The sequence below is a fragment of the Talpa occidentalis genome, unplaced genomic scaffold (assembly GCF_014898055.3).
Source record: "Talpa occidentalis isolate TD23 unplaced genomic scaffold, MPIMG_talOcc4v2.1 talOcc4.10, whole genome shotgun sequence".
In the NCBI taxonomy this organism is placed as follows: Eukaryota; Metazoa; Chordata; class Mammalia; order Eulipotyphla; family Talpidae; genus Talpa; species Talpa occidentalis.
The window spans coordinates 98038552-98058561 of NW_023600993.1; the positions used below are offsets into that span (position 1 = coordinate 98038552).

At 54.3% G+C, this 20010-nt stretch overlaps 1 protein-coding gene across 4 annotated transcripts in view; it reads right to left on the bottom strand.

The window, feature by feature from the left end:
- SULF2 (sulfatase 2) overlaps window positions 1-20010 on the bottom strand; it is an 85935-nt gene that overhangs the window by 21776 nt on the left and 44149 nt on the right. For all 4 annotated transcript variants that reach the window (XM_054698117.1, XM_037499966.2, XM_054698119.1 and 1 more), the window contains exons 4-5: window positions 3394-3545; window positions 923-1092 (exon numbers count right to left, since the gene is read on the bottom strand). In XM_054698117.1, coding sequence (XP_054554092.1) covers window positions 923-1092; window positions 3394-3545 — 322 coding nt within the window. The remainder of the gene's footprint in view (window positions 1-922; window positions 1093-3393; window positions 3546-20010) is intronic.

Here is a 20010-nt window from a genome sequence, read left to right on the forward strand (position 1 = left end):
CTGCCATTACCAGCTGGGTGACCACAGGGAAGTCACCTCGCCTCTCTGTGCCTCAGTTTCCTTATCTGTAAAGTGGGATCTGCAAGCGTGCTAGGCAGCTTCCAAACTGCCCTCAGCGCCCCCCGCTTCTTGGTGTTCACACTTGAGTCCCCCCCATGCTGTGGGAGCAAGTCTGTGTGACTGACAGGGCTGGAAGCTGGGTGCACACAGGCCGTGGCTCCATCTCAGCTCCTCTCGCCTTGCTCTGGAGGAAGCTGAGGGCCATGCTGGGGGATGCTCAGGCAGCCCTGTTGTGAGCTGGCCTGGGTAGGAGCTGCCACACTAGTTCCAGTAAGTCTGGGGTGATGGCAGCCCCAGATGACACCCTGAGGGCCACCTTGGGGAGCCCCTGAGCCAGAACATCCCACACGGCTACGCCCAGATTCTTGCCTCCCAGACACTGTTGAGGTAACAGTGGTGTCTGCGGCGGCTGATTTCTGCCACACCGTGTTATTCAGCCACAGACAACTAACACGTCCAGCATCAGTGGGAGGCCCTGGGCATTCGCTGCCATGTACTGGGTGCAGCACAGGGCCCCGCAGAGGACAGGCTGGTCAGTGTCAGTCGTCTGGTGAACTTAGGGGCCCTTCTCAAAATGTAAGTGTGTGCGAAACCACAGGGTTACCGAGGGAACCGTCTAGCCAACACTCAAGACCCACAGACCTTCATGGTGGGAGGACCTGGGCCCCCAGTTAAAAGCTGTGGTCACCTGCTTAGCCCAGTGAGCCGGGCTGGCTGGACTCGTGTCCCGCTTGCCCTGGGGATGTGCTCCTGGGCTCTTTAATCTGGGGGCTCCGCCGTCACGGATGGTGCCTGACTGCGCCCTCAACCCTCCCTCCCTCACGTCCGGCCGCAGCTCTGCCCGCGGGACGCTGGAGCTTACATGTGCTGCGATGCATTGGGGAAGAGGCCTGAGTATTGGGGCGCTGAGTCCTCGGGGCCGTGGGGGGCGGCGTGGCTGATGACCATAAGGACGGGCCTGTGCGGGTACATCTTCTTGGACGTGCGGAAGAAGCTCACACTGTCGTTGGTGATGAGGTCCGTCAGGTAGTCCTGGGGGGCAGGAGAGACAGGAAGCGCTGTGAGGAGCTGTGCCCCGGGCTGGGCTTGGGGGACCGGCTGTGACCGAGGCAGGCCGTCTCCATCCTCGGAGAGCCGCGGGCCACAGGGACGGGACTGCACACAAGCAAGAGACAGCAAGGCACGCAGCGGAGGGATGAGCAGGGAAGGGGCGGGAGGAGAGTGGGGGGCTGACTTGTCCTTCATTCCCGACAGACCCTGAAATAGCAACAGCCCCGCTTCCAGTGTCCGAGGGATGCCTGGAGCTGCCCTGTGTTTTCTTGCAGGGGCTTGTTTCATTCTTGTAAGACCCCAGGACGCAGGTATGTGGATAGCCCCCGTTTTCCAGAACGGAATTCAAAGCAGCGACGGGAAGGGAGCTGCCCAGGGTCCCACAGCGCTGCAGCGCGGCAGCCAGGCCTCCGGAAGCCCGAGTGAGGTCTTTTCAAGGTGCTGGGGAAACCCCAGAGCCCCTGGCTGGGGGCAGGGACAGACACACAGGCAAACAAGGACCCAAGACGGGGACAAGGGAAGGAAGTAACATGAGATGGGCTGGAGAGGAGCTGGGAGCTGGCCTGGGCGCACACTTGAGCTGGGGCAGTCAGGGAGGGCCTCCTTGAGGAGGCGACATTGGTGCTGAGACCAATGTGGTGGTGAGAAGGATCTGGGCATGAGGAGGTCTCTGTCACCGCGGGTTGAATCTCAGCAGCCTGCTGGAATCCTCGGGGCGCCTTGCTGACGCCTGGGCACACCCCAGAGGTTCTGGTTTAATCAGTCTGGAGCTTAGTTCTGGCATCAGACCTTTTAGACGCTTCCCAGGGGGTTCCAATGTGCAGGTTTGAGAACCACTGAGGTACAGGAATTGCTCCCGGAGGAGGGGACAGCACGGGCAGGGGCCTGGAGGCAGGGGTGATGCGCTCAGCTCCAGAGAAGGGCGGCGGGCTCGGACACCGCGCAGGAGGGGAGGAGAGGGGAGGGACAGGGATGGGCAGAAATGCGCTTGGACAGCGTGGCCAGGAAGCTGTGATTCGCCCGCCTCTCCTTGACCCCGTGCGCTCGGGCTGCTGACGGCTCTTGAAGGAAATGAGTTTGTGAAACGGCCCCTCTGCTTCCGAGGAAGCGGCTCTGTCCACAGGGATCACGTTCAGAAAGAGATGCTGCCTAAGGGGAAAGTGTGGGGGCGACTGCGCTTCTGTGCTGAAGGCCCCCCGCGGCTGGCGCACCCCGCCAGCTCACCTGTAGCTACGGACGTGCTCGGGGACACCCAGGCGCCCGGACACCTGTGGACAGGGCCGGCCGCGCGGGGCCTCCAGAAAGCTGAAGCGCCAGGCGGTGAGCGGCGGCGGGGACAAGAGCCACGCGCCCCCCCAGCGTCACGCTCCGCCAGGCCGCGCTGACAACCCCAGGGCGCCGTCGCGGGTGGACGGTCGTGCAGGGCGCGGAAAGGAGCGAGCTGCCGGGTCAGACCCAGGGAGGGTCCTGTGGGCAAGAGGGGGTCGGGGGGAGAGAAGCCAAGCCCCGGACGGCATCAGCTTCTGCGCACCGAGAAGAAATCTGGAAGGACAGACCCCTGGGCGCTGGCTGGGGCCGGGGAGGACGCGGGAGGAGCCGCCTGCTCCGCTGTGCCCTCAGCGCCGGTGCTCTCTCTGCTTCATCTCCGGGAGCCATGAGAGGTTTCCTACGAGGGCGCTGCGGGCACCGACACTGGAGAGCGAGCGGCTGCTCTGGGACAGCGGGGAGGGGTAGCCCGTGGCCTCGAGGGGCCAGGAAAGCTGGTGGAACGACCAGGGCAGCGACAGCAGATCTGAACAGGGGCAAAGCGCTCCTGGGGGCCGAGGAGGGGTCCGGGGCCACCGACCCAGGAGGGTAGATCCTGCCGCCCGGGGCACTTGAGCTCCCACACTGGGGAGGCAGCGCCGCCCGCGGGGACCCGCGGGGAGACCCCACGTGCGTGCGGAGCAACAGGAGCCCGTATAGGGGTTCCCGGGCGCGGCTCCCCGCGGGAGGAGGTGAGCGGGACTTGCTCTCGGGGCCTTGGGGGGGGGGGACCGCTGGGTGCTGTCACACCTGCCTGCTCGGTGCGTGGAGCCTCGCGGGCGCGGACACGCCACAGGCGCGCTCCGGAGGGATATTTGGCTTCAGCAAAATGTCACAAAGTAAGACTCGGGAGGGGACAGAGTGGGGAGCGCGGGACCCGGCGTGGGAGTGTCACGGCCCATCCCAGGACTCCGGCCGGGGGACCCCCCCACAGCTGAAGCCCTGCCACCCCCACACAGGCCAGGGCGGGGGGCTCACCTTGGAGTAGTCGAAGCCGTGCTTCTCCTTCACCCCGTTCCGACACAGCGTGTAGTTGTAAAAGCGGGAGTTCTTGAGGAGGCCGACCCACTCCTTCCAGCCCGGCGGCACGTAGGAGCCGTTGTATTCGTTGAGGTACTTCCCGAAGAAAGCTGGGGGAGGCCGGGGGGGCGTGAGGACGGAGCGGGCTAGGCCTGGCCCCTCGCCCCCAGGCGTTTACAGACCACCCGTGCCCCGCGCTCACCCCCCGCCGGGCCCTGGCCAGCGGGTGCGGCCTACGGCCCCGTGTTGCCACAGGCACGAGACGAATGACAGGACTAGAGGGAATCCGTTACGGTGAAACAGCATCAAAATAAGGGGACACTCTGCCACCTCGTGGTACGTGTCATTTTTTAAAAATTTAAGATCTTAAACAGCAAGACCTTGGGGAGAGGAGCCCTTGGAAGCAGCGATGAGGGAGGACGGCCACAGTCCCAGGCTGTGCGAGGATGTGCTGGTGGGGGACGGGCCACCCTCACTGCTGGGCCCACATCCCCCTGGGTGCATGGGACCCTGCACCGTCCGGGTCTGCATCCTTGCAGTCTGTGAGGGTCACCCCACAATGAAAACCCCAACTGGGCATTTCTCAGCTGGTATCCATGGGGCTCAGCGGGACATATTAAAACCTGTGTGATTTCTACAGACAAGGCTGCAGCTTCTCCCGACACTTATGGGCTGCGGTCTTCAGCCAAGGCTGGGTTTCTGGCAGGTTAGTACCATCAGGAGTGTCCCTTTTTCCCCACTCAAGTTTACAGAATCCTTGAATCCTTCCTACTCCACAGCAACCAGAATGGCTAATGGTACAAACGGATGATGCCAAGTGTTGACGGGGAGGCAGAGCGATGGAAACTTCGTCACAGCAGGTGGGGGTGCAAACGGTTCGACCATTGTGGGAAACTGGCGCCTCTGCTGACTCGGCCGCATGCTCTCCCCTGATGCAGCGATGCGACAGAACCATGAACGTACGTTCCTGAGCGTCACGGCAGGATGTGCTCACAGCAGCACCATTCGCGACAGCAAGTAACCAGAACGAATCACACACCCTTCAACAGGAAGGTGGGTGAGCACAGTGCTGCGTGTTCCAGGGATACCACCTGGAAACGTGGTGCCGGGCCAGCCCTATGGACACATCTCAAGGACCCGACTGTGTGGGCCAGATGCATGCTGTGGGGTCCGCTTAGAGAAGCTCAGAAATAGCAAAATGATTCCGCGGTGTTACGAGCAAGGGTGGTTATCTGTGGACATGAGGAGGCAGGTGGGAGGGACGTGGGGGCTTCCGGGTGACGGCCTTGTTCTATTTTCTGCCTGGACGTGGGCAGTTTGGCTGGCGTTAGCGGGACCCTGAGGGCCGCGTGTGTCTCTGTCTTGCACCACTGACAAAGCAACTTTGAAAAATCACTCTGATTCACCAGGAAGGGGAGACACCCAAAAGCTCTGTGGGTGCCGAGGGAACAGACAGGATGTTCTCTGTCATACCTGTTTGTTCTGTATCTTCCTAATGAGCAGGTATGGTTTTTGACAACTGTAATCTATGATGCCATTTTCAAGAAATGGGAAAAAATGAGTTTTTTCTACAGAGTCGGAGACCCGACTGTGCTTCTTCCAGATGAGGACACCAGGGGTCTTAGACAAACACTGGAGATGTGCTGCTGAGCGCTCAAGGCTCTGAAGGGGCTCAAAGAAATCCTGTGGGCAGAGATGTGCTCAGCACTGACAGTGGTCAATAGTGAGGGCCAGGGGTGTCGGTTCAGGGCCCAAGATAAGAAGAGACAGGGGAAGTGAGGAATGGGCTTTGAGGCCAACAAAGCGTAAGATGGGCCCTCCATCTAGAAACTTCCAGGACCACAGAGGGGTGCTCAAAGTCTGCTGGGCTGTGATGGAACAGGAGCCCTCTCTGGGTTTTTCCTGGAGCCTGGCAGGCGACTGCCACCACCCAGGGGTCAGCAGGCTTTTCCTGTAAGGGTCCAGGGAGTAAATATTTTAGGCCTTATGGGCTAGAAAGTCTCTGTTGCAACTCTTTGGCTTTGCTGTTTTATGACAGTCACAGGCAATACATAACCAAATGGGTGTGGCTTTGTGCCAATAAAACTTTATTTGTAAAAACAGATAGGGGGCCGGATTTGGCCTGTGGGCTATTGACACCTAGCATATTTGATTGGTGAATTTGGAGGTACAAATTGGCATACGTAATCCAATCCTTCCTCTAGGGGTTGAGCTTCTCTCAGGAAATGCTAGTCTTAAGGGGGATTGCTCTTGTGGGGTGGGGAGGAGAGAGGTGTGGACCTGGCTTAGCTGAAAGTCTGCTTAACTCTGGTATTGGCATCTGGAAGCCCAAGTACCCTCAGAAGGACGCCATGTCCTTAAACCTGGCTTCCATCTGCTGATTCTTTAGTTTGGAACCTCAGTGAGGAAGAGGGTGCAAAGTAATAAACCCCAAATACTTCATAATCACAGTCAGTAGTATCAGTGGTAACATAAAAGCAACTGAAACAAAAAGAGTAAAACAACTGAGAGAAATGTATTGAGTAAATTACAGAATGGGTGTGCCCGGGCATGGCAAAAATCACGATGGTGTGCCCGAAACTGTCTCAGGCGTGGATGGACTCATATAGCCATTCAACAGCTATTGATTAAGCACCTATGGTATGCCAGGAGCAGTCTTATACACCGGAGACACAGCAGTGAATGAGACCAACAGGGATCCTGCCCAAGGGATCCTGCCCAGCCTCCAAGGGGCTGACATTCTAGTGGAGGCTGTGACAAAGGTTGGTTTTGTTGGTAATGTCAGAAGGACCATGGAAGGCACCACTGGTCAAGTGGTCAGGGGAGGCCTCTTTGAGGAATGATCAGAATGACTCAGAAGGAATAAGGGGTGGAAGAAAAGCCATTTCAGGCAGCAGGAATAGCAAGTGCAAAGGTCCTGAGGCAGCAACAAGCTTATGGACATTTGAGGAACCCAAGGAGGCCAGCAGAGGGAGAAGATGACATTACAGGGTAGAGGCCAAAGCTGCAGGGTCCTGGAGGTTGCAATGAGGAGAAGCTGCCAGAAGCATGTCAGGGAAACAGATAGGGGTCCATGCGTTCCCTGAAATGTTACTTGCCAGATTTTGCATGTCATGTGCATTTTCCTGGAAATCGGGCCAAACATTCACATTCTGAAAGGAACCTAAGACCACAAATAATTCAAGCAGCAGAAGAATGAATGGAAAAAGCCCAGAGCAAAAGTCTCTCTGAATTCCTCGTGGGGGAAGCAGGTTCTCCCCAGGTCTCCCTCGTCCCAGGCTTGTGATCCTACTGGTTTGTCCCTGAAGATCTGGGCCAAGGTCTTTCTGATGAACGGGCAGCTTGAGCTTGGAATGCTAAAGAGATTCAATTCTTGGCTCGGCTGGTGGGATAGATATTTCCTGGGGGTGCCCTTGGAAGCCCACCCCTGCCCACGATTGTCCAATGCCCTGGGGGGCAAAATGTCCAGAGCTATTTCCTCTGCTAGAATTTCCTCTTTCATCTCGCTCTCCTGTCTCCAACCCCCAACCCTTAAAAAATCCAGAAAGAGTTTATTATTCAGGCTCCACAAGGGCCTAGAAAACAGGGCTTCAGTCAAAGGCTTTTAGTGCCAAATTAGATTTTGCTCTCATTTGATTAGATTTCCCCAAGGCAGTTTTTAAAATGGTTATTCCGGCACCAGTTGAGGTGGGAGAAGCAAATTAGCATGGGGCCTGGGGCGTGGGGGCTGGGAGATACAGCCAGCACTGGAATGAGCTGGAATTAAAATTCAGATTAAAAAATACAGCCCATGTCAAGGCTGGAGCCAGAAGTCACTAAGCTTTTGAGGTTGGGACGACGGTGCAAAAAGAAGAGCAAACGGGGGCTGGTGCGGGGGTAGAATGACTTGGCAGGCAGATAAGAGGAATTAAATGCCAGGCCAGGAAAGGCCTCTGACAATGCCTGGCTGGCGGCTGCCCCAGGAGGCAGGCTGGCAGCAAAGGAGGGAGCACTGCTCTGCCCCTGGGCCAGGCCCTGGGTGGAAATTTATACCTGGTGCTCAAGGTTTCTGCTTTGCCCTCCTGGTGCTAACCGTGGTCCTCTGGGCACCACCACTTCTTGGTTAAGCACATGTGGGCCGATGGTGGGTCCTGACTTCAGGCCCCACCTGTCGCAGCCTGACCCACACCCGTGGCTACTGCCGTGGGTTTGGGGATAGGCGTGTGACACAAGGGGGGCCCGTGAGAGTCATTCCTGGGTTTTTTAGGGAGTTCCTGAGAAAGAGAAGTTCCTCTTCCATAGCGTTTGAAGCTGATGGGAACCAGTAACTCCACCACTCCACATTTGTTATTGTTTGGTTTGCTTAATTCAGTTTGAGTTGTGCTCTGCACCTCAGGGATCCAAGGAAGAGATAAATGCTTAGTGTGGAGCAGGACTTGGCAAACCAAATCAGTCCTGCCCCCTGCTTTTGTAAATAAAGTTTTTTTTAAAAAGATTTATTATATTTACTTTATGCCTACGAGAGCTGGGGTGCAGGCCAGAGGTGCAGGGAAAGGGTGCTAGGACTCACCACAGACAGAGTGGGGAACACAACAGGCAGATTGACTGAAATGCACTGCTGAGGGGAGCACTGGGTGAGACAGGAGAGGTCTGCTGTGCCCTGTGGGTAGCTCCCTGGCCGGGGATCGAACTCATGCTGCAGTGGCTGGCGATAGCTTCCTAGTGCTGAGATTTAACCCCTTGCACTACTGGGGAGGCCCGTAAATAAAGTTTTACTGGAACACAGCCACACTATTTGTCCATGTGCAGCTAGGGCTGCATGCATGCGTATGGCAGAGCTGATTTGTCCCACACAGACCATGTGACTGCAAGTTCAAAACACCTGGTCCTTTGCAGAGAGTTTTCCAAACCTTGATGACAAGCAAACTTCCCTGCATGGGGTGAAGGGTCCCTCTGAAATTGCAATCCTCTGGAATTTACATTTGTGGTCACCCGGAGGAAGTGATGCCAGTCAAACAGAAGTAGAGTGAGCCGGGCTAGTGCAGCGAGGGGGCGCCACAGTACTAAGGAACGGCCACAAGGACACGACAAAGAGGACAGCCGTGACAGCAGGAACAGGGGCAGCCAGTTACAGGCAGCCCTCGCTTCGCATGGTCCTGACAGGCACAACGGTCAGGTTCCGTGTGTTAGTTAAATAATACTAGCCAGCCATCACAGGGTTCAAATGTAGCTGCCACAGTACGTTACGTATAAATGCATCAACTATATATAAACATCACAACTAGCTCTTCAATCCACAACTGCTGTGCAAAAAACCAGTTGCCCAGCAAGGTCAAGAGACAATCAGGTCACTAGTTGTGAAGAGTGTGGACACGGGCATGACACGCCGGTATTCAGCTCACGCACAGACAGCAAAGCATGAAGTGGGGTTGCCTCTTGGTCCTCTGGTGATGCCTCTACAGGATGTTCTACGAAAGCAGATCGTCAGGAGAGAGAAGGAGAGATGGAAGAGCGGCAGAGAAACGGCAGGTGAAATTGCACAAAACGCGAAACCCAAATCAAATGTAAGTGAACCAGATGTCATAGGAGACAGCAGAGACGCTGACACTCCCTGCGCCTCGCCGGCACCGGATGAAGCTAGCTGAAGGCAAACTAAATCGCTGATATCAAGGGCGGAAAGCGGCTGAGATGGAAAGGATCAGGATGTCCCAGAGGAAGGGATGCGGGGCAAAGAGCTCACGGTGAGGAGCTTTCAAAGACCTTTCACGATGTCAAAGCTGCGTGTCCTTGGGCCTGTCATTTCCTCTCTTGGCACCGGGGTTTCCCCCTCTGTAAAGCAGGAGAGTCACAGCCTCTACACCCCAGGGTTGTGAACGGCTTAGAAATATACAAGCCCCACCTATTTTGATCATCACCAATGGGTCTCCCTTTCTCACCACCTTCTTGCTCTGTGAACACCTTGTTCACGGAAGTCCTTGCGAAGACAGGTGTCAGAATCACCCCCCTCCCCACTTCGAGGGCATCAGTAACCTCCAAGTCCTTTCCTACCCGCTCTCCGGGTCTCGCAGGCGGGTGCAGGGGGTTCTTTGCGGGAGAGCCCCGGCTGCCTGCTCCCCCTCCTGGCTGCTGCGTTCTCCTTAATCTGTGTTAAGTGCTGCCGGGGAACCATTCAGAGTCTGATGGGAGAATCAGGCCCTCCCGTTCTCTCTCCTTACCCTGAATCTAACGGAAATTGCCTCATAATAATCGAATTTGTGGTCTTTAAAAGCTGTGTCTTGCAGCAACCGGAGCTGAGATTAGCTGGTGGTAGATCTGGCACAGGAGGGCAGAGGAGGCGTCATTTTGGATGCAGGGGAGGCGGAGGGTGGGGATTAGCAGGAGTCTGGGGTCACTTCTCTCTGCTGAAGAGCGAGTAGGGCTGGCGTGGGGACGCTGTTGAAGGCCACCTTTTGGCACCATTCCCCTTCCTGCTGGAAAACACGGGCAGCATGGAGCAGAGCCAGGAGCTGTCTCTGCAGTCAGACTGTCTGGGTTCAAGCTTGGTGGGCGGCTCCCTGAGCCGCAGCTTCTGCCTGCGAGTGGCAGTGGTGGGACTCGCAGCACCTGAACCCCGGGGGACTTTCTCTGCGCATCACAGCCCACCTGGGTGGAACTGTCAACGATCTTAAGGACACTGGTGTCTCTCAGTGCGTGTCAGCTGCACTGTCTCCACCCATAGTCTACACTCCAGATCACTGATAAATAACTAAGGATCCCAATGCTCCAGAGCGGACGGCGGAGTCAAGCTACACATGGTTGACCTTCCGCCAACTATTTATTCATTTTGATCTGGCAGTGACCCCACATTCTGGAGCCAACAGACCAATAGATACACAATCACATGCACACATGACTGGACAGACGGACACACACAGACACATAGACACACTCAGTCTTTTTCTTTGTGCCCCCTCTCTGCCCCACAATTCCTGACAAGTTACAGTCACAGCCACTGCATTCCTAGCACCTCCCACAAAGACGCCCAGCCAAGGGCGGTGCGTGCCTGAGGTTGGTCTATCAGATTCTGCCCCGGACTGATTCTTGACCTAAGAGACTTCAGTGAAAAGGGAACAGCAGCTTCTGGTTCCCAACACCTGTGGGGCCCAGTGGGGCAGTTAAATTTCGGGCTTCCTGTTTGATTTTGTGGCCTCTGCAGGGGGAAAATTCACCAGGGGTGCTCTGCCAAACCCAAGCAGGCCCCAAAACTGCGGCAACAGGGGTAGTTCTCAAAATGCTTTGCTGCCCGGGGCGCCTGTGTCCTCTCAGAAATCATCCAGGCCCCAGAGAGTTTCGCTTATGTTGGTTCTATCCAGCGAGAGAACCATATTGGAAATGAAAACTGAGAAATTTAAAACACTGATTCATTTAAAAAGAGTAGTAATGAACCCAGCACTTGTTCGCATACATTTTGAAAACGAGAACTATGTTTTCCCAAAACAAAATAAAATGTGAGAAGAGCCGTATTGTTTTACATTTTTGCAAGTATCGTCAATGAGAAGACAGCAGAGGCGCCGTCTCCTCCTGTGTTCAAGCTGTTGTGGTACGTTGTTTTGGTTGTTTGATGAGAAACCAGCATCACACAGATACACCCATGGAGAAGGGAGGAGAGTTTTAACTCTTTTCTGATAATTATGGGGGTGTCATCCCTTCCAGCACACACTGGGCACCTCTAAGGAAACGAGGATGCACAGGCAGGTCACCCATGTCTTGATATCATCATAGAAAGAATTCTGGCTCTGGGGCTCCAGGGGCCCCACTTTGAGAACAGCTAGTTGAGATGGTGATGAGGTTCTGCCGTAACCCAGTGAAATAGATGCTATTTTGGTCTCCATTTTACAGCTGGAGGTGAAGTCCCTTTATGCCCAACATCGCACCACGGGTAAGTGGCTGAGGCAGTTCTGGGGGGTCTGCTCCAGTCTGGCTTTGGGTTACAACCTTAGGCCACCGGTCAACAGAGTGGCCACCGCAGCCTGGAGAGCTCCTATCCCTCAGGGGCGCGGGGAGAGGCAGGGAGACTGGAAGCAGCAAGCAAGCAGACTGCTCCACGGCCAAAGGCAGGAATGAGAGCTAAGGACTGTAGGGTCAGCTCACTTCCCTTCCAAAGGCTCAACCTCCAAAGTCCTGTCTACCAGAACCCCAGGAAGAAGAGACTGGCTGAGGCCCCTGTGTTCCATCCTTCCAGATCTGTGGTCACGGGTGGGGGTACAAAGGCTATTCTCAGGGCCAGCGCCCTTTGCTTTCCCAAAGCATCAATGTGAGAACCCAGGAAGGAGCTGGACACATCACCAAGATTTGTTTTTCTAGAAGTGTGGGGTTTAGGGCTCATTTTTATCCTGGGAGGCAGCCAGGTGTGGAGTGTGGGCTCTGACACAGCCCGGTTTCAATCCAGTAACGTCTACCTATCAGCTCAGCTTCCCAAGTGGACATGGGAGGATAATACCCTGGCTGACGAAATTGTTGGGAAGCCTTAAGTGAGCAAATGCAGAGAAGCTGCCCCAGGTGCTGCTACTGGTTTTTTTTTTAAATCACAACATTACTTATCATGAGGTTACGTGTTCATTCAGTCCCTCACTCGATCACCCCTTCAACAACCAGCAGCAGAGCACTGCCTGTGCGCCAGGCATGGGGATAGGTATGAGGAGCGCCACTGAGTAAAGCCAAATAAAATAACAAGCAGCAAAAACTGTACCCCGTGGAGCCTGCATTCCAGGGTTGAGGACAGTTCTGAGCGGGGAAGTGGGCCTCGTGGAGGCTCCCCGCCCCGAGTTCAGGAGAGAGGCAGGGGTGGCTCCAACCAGTTGGAGGCTGGGGGTTTGCTTAGTTTCAGGCCATTTCTGAAGGTGGAACTGATAGGGTTTGCTGACGGATCAGCTGCGGGTGGGAAAGAAATGAGAGAAGTCAAGGTCAATTTCAGTGCCCAAGCATCAAGGGCAGACCCAGCATCATCTCCGGTACCACAGCAGGCAGGGGGCAGGTTCTGGGGTGGAGGGGAATGATGAAAGAGCCTGAGGTCAAACACATTCACCTTGAGGTGCTGGTTAGATGCCCAGGTGAGACAGGGCAGGTGGCTGGATACCTGCCCCAGGTTCAGGGGAAGGTCAGAACTGGCGGGGAATATGGGTGTGTCAGGAGAGGGAGCATTAATGCCACGGAACTAAATGCAGTCCCCTGAGGAAGGGGTTCTGAATCTGTGGTCTGTGAAGCTGCACAGGAAAACGACGTTTAATTTATTTTCATTATTCTCTAACTAGCATCTCCTTCAATAATGAATGAAGGCAACAAATCACTGTAACAGCGGTACCTGTGGGGTTTTTTTTTTTTTATCACCAGTGAAGTCATGGGGATTTTCATATCACATTACAGTTAACACAGATATCTCGAAACATCATTTAAGCCAGCATTACACTGAAATTGCCGAAGTTATGAGCTAAATAACCAGCACATCAGGTTTTTTAGCGTGGACAGGAGCACACAGATCACTGCTTGTAAAGCCTCGTGATGTAATAATCTTGATGTCACTGGCTGCCTTTGCAACTGTGTTTTTTCTATACATTTAGTTTAAAAATATTATTCTGAAAAGGATCCACAGCTTTTACAGCTGCCAAGGTGGTCCCGTGGCTGCAAAGAGGTAAAAGCACCAGCGAGAGAATCAGGTACTTGTGAGGAGGGCTGGGTGCTGGACTCTGCTTTGCAATCACATGATCTCTGTTGCAATTATTCAACTGCCACTGTGAGCAAGAGCAACCCCGGACCGCAGGTGAACAGATGGGCAAGGCTGTGTTTCAATAAAACTTTATCTATGAAAACAAGAGGCAGCTCCCCATGGGCTGCAGTCTGCTGACCTCTGCCACTCAGGAATGCTGCCACTTTGACAAGACTTCTACCATCATCAGTGGGTTTTTTTTTTTTTTTTTTTTTTTTGAGATGTGCAGAATCTGGAAACACCTTATATCTCAAACTGAACATATTTGGGGTTCAGGTGTGGACTCGGGCTGTTGGATGCCATTTTACAAGACCTGAATTTGGCTCCCAGGGGCACAGAACAGAGCTGCTTGGTCTAGGTTGAATTTGGATTCTAGCCCAGCTGCCAGCAGATGCGTCCTGGGTTCTGAGACCATCACCCTCTGTGATTTGACTTTTGAGGCTTTTGGTCTGAACGGAAGAGAATAATCCCACCGACTTTCTGTACATGGATCTGGGGTCTCCTGAGGAACAAGTAATAAATGAGAAGGAAGCACTTTTGCAAACGCTAGAATGCTATAAATATTAGATGCAAAATGCCACAGGACTGAAGTCTCTGTATTTTTGGCAGACAAACTGGCTGAGGAAGCAGGGCTGGGAAGAAACACATTAAATAAGCCCAGAGCCCTAAAGCTCTTAGGGCTGGGGCAGTTTTGATATTCTGTCACTGGAGCCTTTTAACTTTGGGCTGCTTGCAAGGTTACAAGATGAGTCTTTTCAGCTTTTGAAAATACACTACATGCAAATTGTTATACAAAGTAATAAATCAAAGCTATGAAAGTTCTGGATGCCAGAAATGGGATGTTTCCCAGTTGAGAACCGTGGGGGAGAAAATGAGGAAAGTTGGGGCATAATTTCACCAAGAGATGTTTTGTGCTGGAAACAGTATAGCTGGGGGCTGAGAGAGAAACGCTGGATTTACGTTTCTGTAGTAGACATGTTTTTTTTTTTTTTTTTTTTTTTTTTTTTGCCCAGCATCCATTCTACTGACTTTTGGTAAATGTGTCTTCTGAGGGAAACATTCCCCACCCCACCCCCATCATGACCTGTTCAGGTAAGGCTTTTTAAAGTTCCTAGTTCTAGGCTAGGCACATGATCTGGGCCTGGCCAGAGTATCTCATCTACCTGGCCTCCGTGATTAGGTAAGGGAGGGACAGATGACCCCAGCTGAGCCAAAGAAAGCCCTTCCCAAGACCTTTGGAGCCACCAGCAAGTGGCTGTCTTTCATTTGGAGGTCACTACCCTGCCCCCCCCCCAGTGACCCGTGATTACTGGGGGCCAACTTGCCATCACAAAGGGGGAAGCTTCCTAAGAATAAAGCCAAGCCAAAGAAAAGAAAATCCAGGAAGCAGAAGACAGGGTTCAGATGACGCTATTCGAGCACTGGGACTCAGCTAAATTTGCCTGAACTAATTTCAGTATGTCTTAATGCTGGAAAAGGGAGCTCGTAATCCAAATTTCATCTTGTTCTCATTTTCTGTTTGCTTCCAGTCTAGGGCCTGAGAGTCATCCATTCATTCTTCATTGAGTTTCCAATATCCTACCAGGTACTGTGTCCCCCTGGGTGGGGGACACAGCAGCCAACAAAAGAGGCCAGAGATAAGTTCAAAGGCCTGCAGTCATTTCGAGGGGGTAGTAAATCCTACAAGGGACACAAAGCAGGTATCCTGGTAGGGTGACAGGGTGTGGGGAGGCGAGGTGACGACTGAGGAACAGCAAAGAATGTGGTCAGAGAGGGAGGGAGAGAGGCAGATGCAGACAGAGAGGCCATCAGGCCTTGGCAGCCCCGGCGGGAAGGCTGAGCTTATTTTAAGAGCAATGGCCGCCAGTAGAGCACTGTGAGCAGAGAGTGGCATGGTTCGATTTTCATTTCTCAAAACTTCCTCTGGCTGCTGCGTGGGGAGGAGGAATGGCTAATTGATGGGGAGCGGCAGGGACAAGCCAACACTGGAGGGAAGGCCGAGGCGGCCGCCTCCCTGTCCCTTCCCAAGCTTCTGTGTTCTGCCTGCCTGTGTTCGGCCAGGCTGCTGCGATCGAGGAAAGCTGGGTGGTAGGTGACCCCGAGACCCCAGCGGCGCAGAGGCGCGGAGGGCAGCCTGCTTGGGCCTCTAATTAGACGCCGGCCTCAGCCACCCGTCCCTGGGAGGGTCGTGCAGTTCCAGCAAATGAGGACCCGAGCGCATCCATTTCCCGGAAACGCGATTAGCAGGGCATGGGGGGCTCGCGGCTTTATCGCCTGCTGAGTCAACATCGGGCGGAGCTGTCTCTGCAAATCTTTCTGCCCCTTTTCAAGTGTGATTTTGTCTGGAAGGATGGACGGAGAAGGGGAGAAAATCCACCACAGACCCTTAGAATCAGGCCCGGGGAGGCTGTCAATCAACTGGTATTTAATTATCACCTCAGAGGAATCTGACACGAAGCTGATCCTTCAAAGAGTGCGTCTTGTCATTAGACAAATATTGGGTTACTGCTCCCTTGTTTTCCCGAAAGGAAATTTATAGGTAACAAAAGCCACCCATACACATCATTTCCAAATATAATGCTCTAAATGCAGTCTACAAGAAAAAGACAATTTATAATCATGAAAAAGTTTGGAAGGGCTTTTTCGAGCACAGCCATCAAGGAGGCAGGGTGGTGTAGTAGGCGGCCCTGGACTGTGACAGGTGCCAGGCAGCGGGGCGGGCCTGTGGCACCTGCAGTTCAGATGCCCCCATGCCATGGTCACCAGTGTGGGGCTTTTTAGCAATAAGGAATGACTCTTGGAAAAGTTTCACGTTCAAGTCTGATGTGTCCTCCATTTAGTTATCACATCAGCTGTATTAAAACTGTGCAAAACACCTTCAGTGTTTATAGAGAAAGTAGACTTAGGGGTAAAGCTCAGATAAGCAAAAATCCTGAGAATCCGTTCACTGCACATTGATAGCAGACCGGATTAAGAAGACATGGCGCACCCACGTTCTGGAATACTGCTCAGCCACAAGGAGAGACGAAAGGTTGCCATTTGCAATGAAATGGAGGGAGTTCCAGGGAAGGACATGCAGGAAGGCAGGTCAGACGACAAAGACATTTCAGCAACGGAGGAGAAACCACCTCTCAGGACCAAGCTGGGGCCTGCTCTGTGATACACGCAACCGGCGACGTGACTAAAATACCTGTGGCAACTAGAGATGTTAATCAATGAAGTGAGCTTCCTGAGCTTAAGAGGGAGGGGGAGGGAGGCAGGGTCAGAGGGGATATGCAGGCTGGTGGTGGGGAAAATGTTTTCTGCATATTAAACGTGACACTGCAATGCCAAGCTAAAACAATTAAATAAAAAAGGGGCTGCTAAAGAAACCTAAAGCTTGGTGGATTTTTCACAAATAAAGGCGTTAAGGGGAGAGGGGATAATCCACTCACATGAATGATCTGGTAGAAAGCTCAAAAGCCATGTGGAATGCAAGGCAATTTGGGGGCCGTGTAGACTCACCCCTGCAGAGCATCTAAGGTTTCTGGTCCCTGCCGGGCGGGGGAAGGCAGCCCCACCCCTAGCTTTAATCCCCACCAGAAATGCCATCATCGATTTAACCCCTAGGGGGCGGTGTGCTCCCTGGAGAACCACCAGGTTAGAAGAAAGTTTGCAAACCTTTGGCCTGTGGGTGGAAGCTATCCAACAGGTGTGTTTGCTTTGGACCTGTCAGGTGTTGTGTGTTTATTTTTAAAAAGAGTGAATAGACCACATTCGAAATCTCAGCAATTTCACATAAAAATCTGGATATCACACTTCTGACAAATGAGGAGATTTGGCAACTCTAGAGCCCAGTCCTTGACGAATGGGCACATCTGGCGTTGCCCCTGCTACTGGGTTTGGCTTCTGTGTGCAAAGTCCTCAGTCCTGCCTGGAACCTGATCTCCCCGGGGTGCACAGCACAGGTGGATCCTGCAAGGGCTCGAGGTCTGAGCTGGATGTGACCTGCTGGCCAAGGGACAAGATGTGCCAGATGCTCAGAGCTCAAGAACCTGGAGCCGCAGGCCCAGCCTGGAGCCAGTGATGCTGGGGCCCTCACCTGTGGGAGCCCTGACCTATGACAGCCCCGGGTGCACTCAGAAGGTCTGGGGAGGCAGGCACTGTGCTTAGGGGGTCCGATCCTCCAGGAATAAAGGGGGCTGGCATCCCCGTGATAAGCTTGTGTGAGGATGAGACAGACTGATCATGTGGAGCACATGGCACAGGTCTGGGCACGGCAAAGCACAACAATTTGTACTTTTGATGAGTGTTGCTACTGTCATATTTTCCAAGGTTTGCGCGCACCCTTCCAAAAGATTTTACGTGAACTCTACCCCAAGGCTACCCACCAGAACTTCTGGCCATACCACACAATCTCTCTTCACCACCCACAGCACCATCCACATCTTCACACCCAGGTGAGTGTGACCGAGAAATGTTAATTCTAAATTTGATTTAATTTTTAGGCCCTTGTGGCTAAGGGTTACTATATTGGGCTGAGACATTTGAGCCTAATGCCTTCCAGAATGTTCAGGGAGCCGGGGTCTGGCGGGTGGGCTGAGCTAGTTGCAGAGCACAGCACAGGTGGGGAAGGGGAGGCGGCCTGTTTTCTAAGACCTGCCTCTCTCTGCAGAGCTTGCTCCAGGGTGACTTTGAGGCTCTGCAGCTCTGACCTGGTCCCTGTCAGCATGAGGACTGACTAGGGTGGTGAGCCTGAAAGAACTGGCTAAGATATACGTTGCAGCCCTAACCCGGCACTTGCGGATGTGGCTTTATTTGGCAACAGATGTATCAAGATGAGGTCAGGCTGAATCAGGGTGGCTCTGATGGGTGACTGGTGTCCTCAGAAGAGGTAAACTTGAACATGCAGAGCAGGATGCCACGTGCAAGGAGGGAGCTGGAGGGAGGCGGCTGGTGAAGACAGAGGCGGAGAAGGGGGCATGTGGCCAGAAGCCCAGCAAGGCCCAGGACAGCCAGCACCCATCGGAAGCTGGAACAGCGAGGCCAGGGCTCTGCTCAAGAACCTTCAGAGGGAGCAAGGCCCTGCCCATGCCTGATCTTGGACTCTGGCCTCCAGAGGCACGAGAGAGCCCGCTTCTGCTGGTTTAAGCCACCTGGTTCAAAGTACTTTTCTCATAGTAGCTGCAGAAAATGGGAAAACCAGCCAAGAGACTCGGAGAGAGAAAGTGCTGGAATGGGTTGGCTGGGGAGAGACAGAAACCTGCCCCATTGGCCTCACACCCAGTTTCTGAAAAGCTGAGAAGCACCAAGGTCTGCTTCTCTCTTCCCAAGGGGCCCCTTCCTCTTTGGGCTCTGGGCACGCCCCTCCCTTGTTGTGGGGATGGTCACATGCCCCTCAGTGAGGCACGGGATGACTTAGACACACGTGTTGCATCTCCATGGCACCCCTGGGGAAACTGAGGCCCCAAAGGGGCCAGGTCTTGCCTCAAGGTCGCAGAGGAGTTTGGTTCTCTGGACTCCAGCCTCAGTGCCTGAGACTCGACAGCATGGGAGAGAGGGAGTGACTGTTGACTCAGAGCTTCGAGAGATCCAGCATGGACAGGGGTGTGGGAGGGACAAGCCCTCAGGGGTGCCCCGATCAGCCTGAGCACAGGGCTGCTCGGCACCAGCCGATAGATGCCCGGCTCTGCTGGTGGGGAAGGCAGGATCCTGGGTGCTGCAGGGGCAGGGGGAAGGCCCACTTCCTGCTGACATGCCCACGGGCTGGAGGGGGCAAGCGGAGGGGGAGCCAGGCAGCTGGCCGGAGGGAAGAAGGGTGTGTGTCAGTGTGTGTGTGCGCGCGCGAGTGCCTACACTTGAGGGGGGAGGAAGAGCATGCAGCAAAGCAGGAGAAAAGCCAAGCAGAGAGAAGGCAGCCATTGTGAGGGCTGCAGCTGTACCAGGGGTCTGGGGCGGTGGAAGGGGCGGTGTCTCTCCTCCGACTGAGCAGAGGGAGAGGCCGAGGGGGCGGGAGGGGGCTGGGAGAGCAGGAGGAAGAGGAAGCCACCTAGACAAGCTGGGGGAAGGCAGGGGGCAGGCAGACAGGCACCTGTCCTGGGCACCTACCTCGGGGACACTAAGCGGACAGAGCACACAGACCCTGTCCCGCTGCCATTGGGCTGTCAGAAGTGAGACAACCAAGCAGATGCATGGCAGAAGAGACCGTCAGGGGTGGGGAGGGCCAGGGACATGGACACAGCAGGAAGCAGGGTTCCTGAAGCCACCGAAAGGGGCCGTGGTGACGGCAGTGGTGACAAGGGCTCCGAAGGGAAATGAATCAGGGTAAGGGATACAGGGGCAAAGGGATGGATTGGGCAGTCACGGCAGGCTCCTCTGAGGAGGCGATGTTTGAACAAACTGCTGAGGGGAGTGAGTGAGCAGGGCCTGCAGATGAACAGGGGAAGAAATTTCTAGAAAAAGAAAGAATACGTGCACAGGCCCCTAGGTGAGAACCACCAGCTGTTGCTCGATTGTTTGCGAAACAGGAAGGAGCAGTTGGGGGGAGGGCGGGTGGCCAGGCGATCAAGAGGTGAGGGACAGGAGTCAGGAGAGGGGATCGTGAGGACCCTGAGGTGACTTTGGGGGGCGCTGACCTGCTTTGGGGAGCCACAGGAGAGTTGTGGGCAGAGGAGAAATAAGATCTGACCTTGGATCTGACAGGATCCCTCCGGCTGCCGCAGTGAGAACAGATGAAGGTGGTGGCAGCAGAGTAGATTCTGGAATATTCTGGAGACTAGGGGGTTGGCAGATGGACTAACATGGTATGCGAAAGGAAGAAAACAAAATTAAGAATAACACTAAGGTTTTGGCCTGAGTAACCGGAACACTGGAGC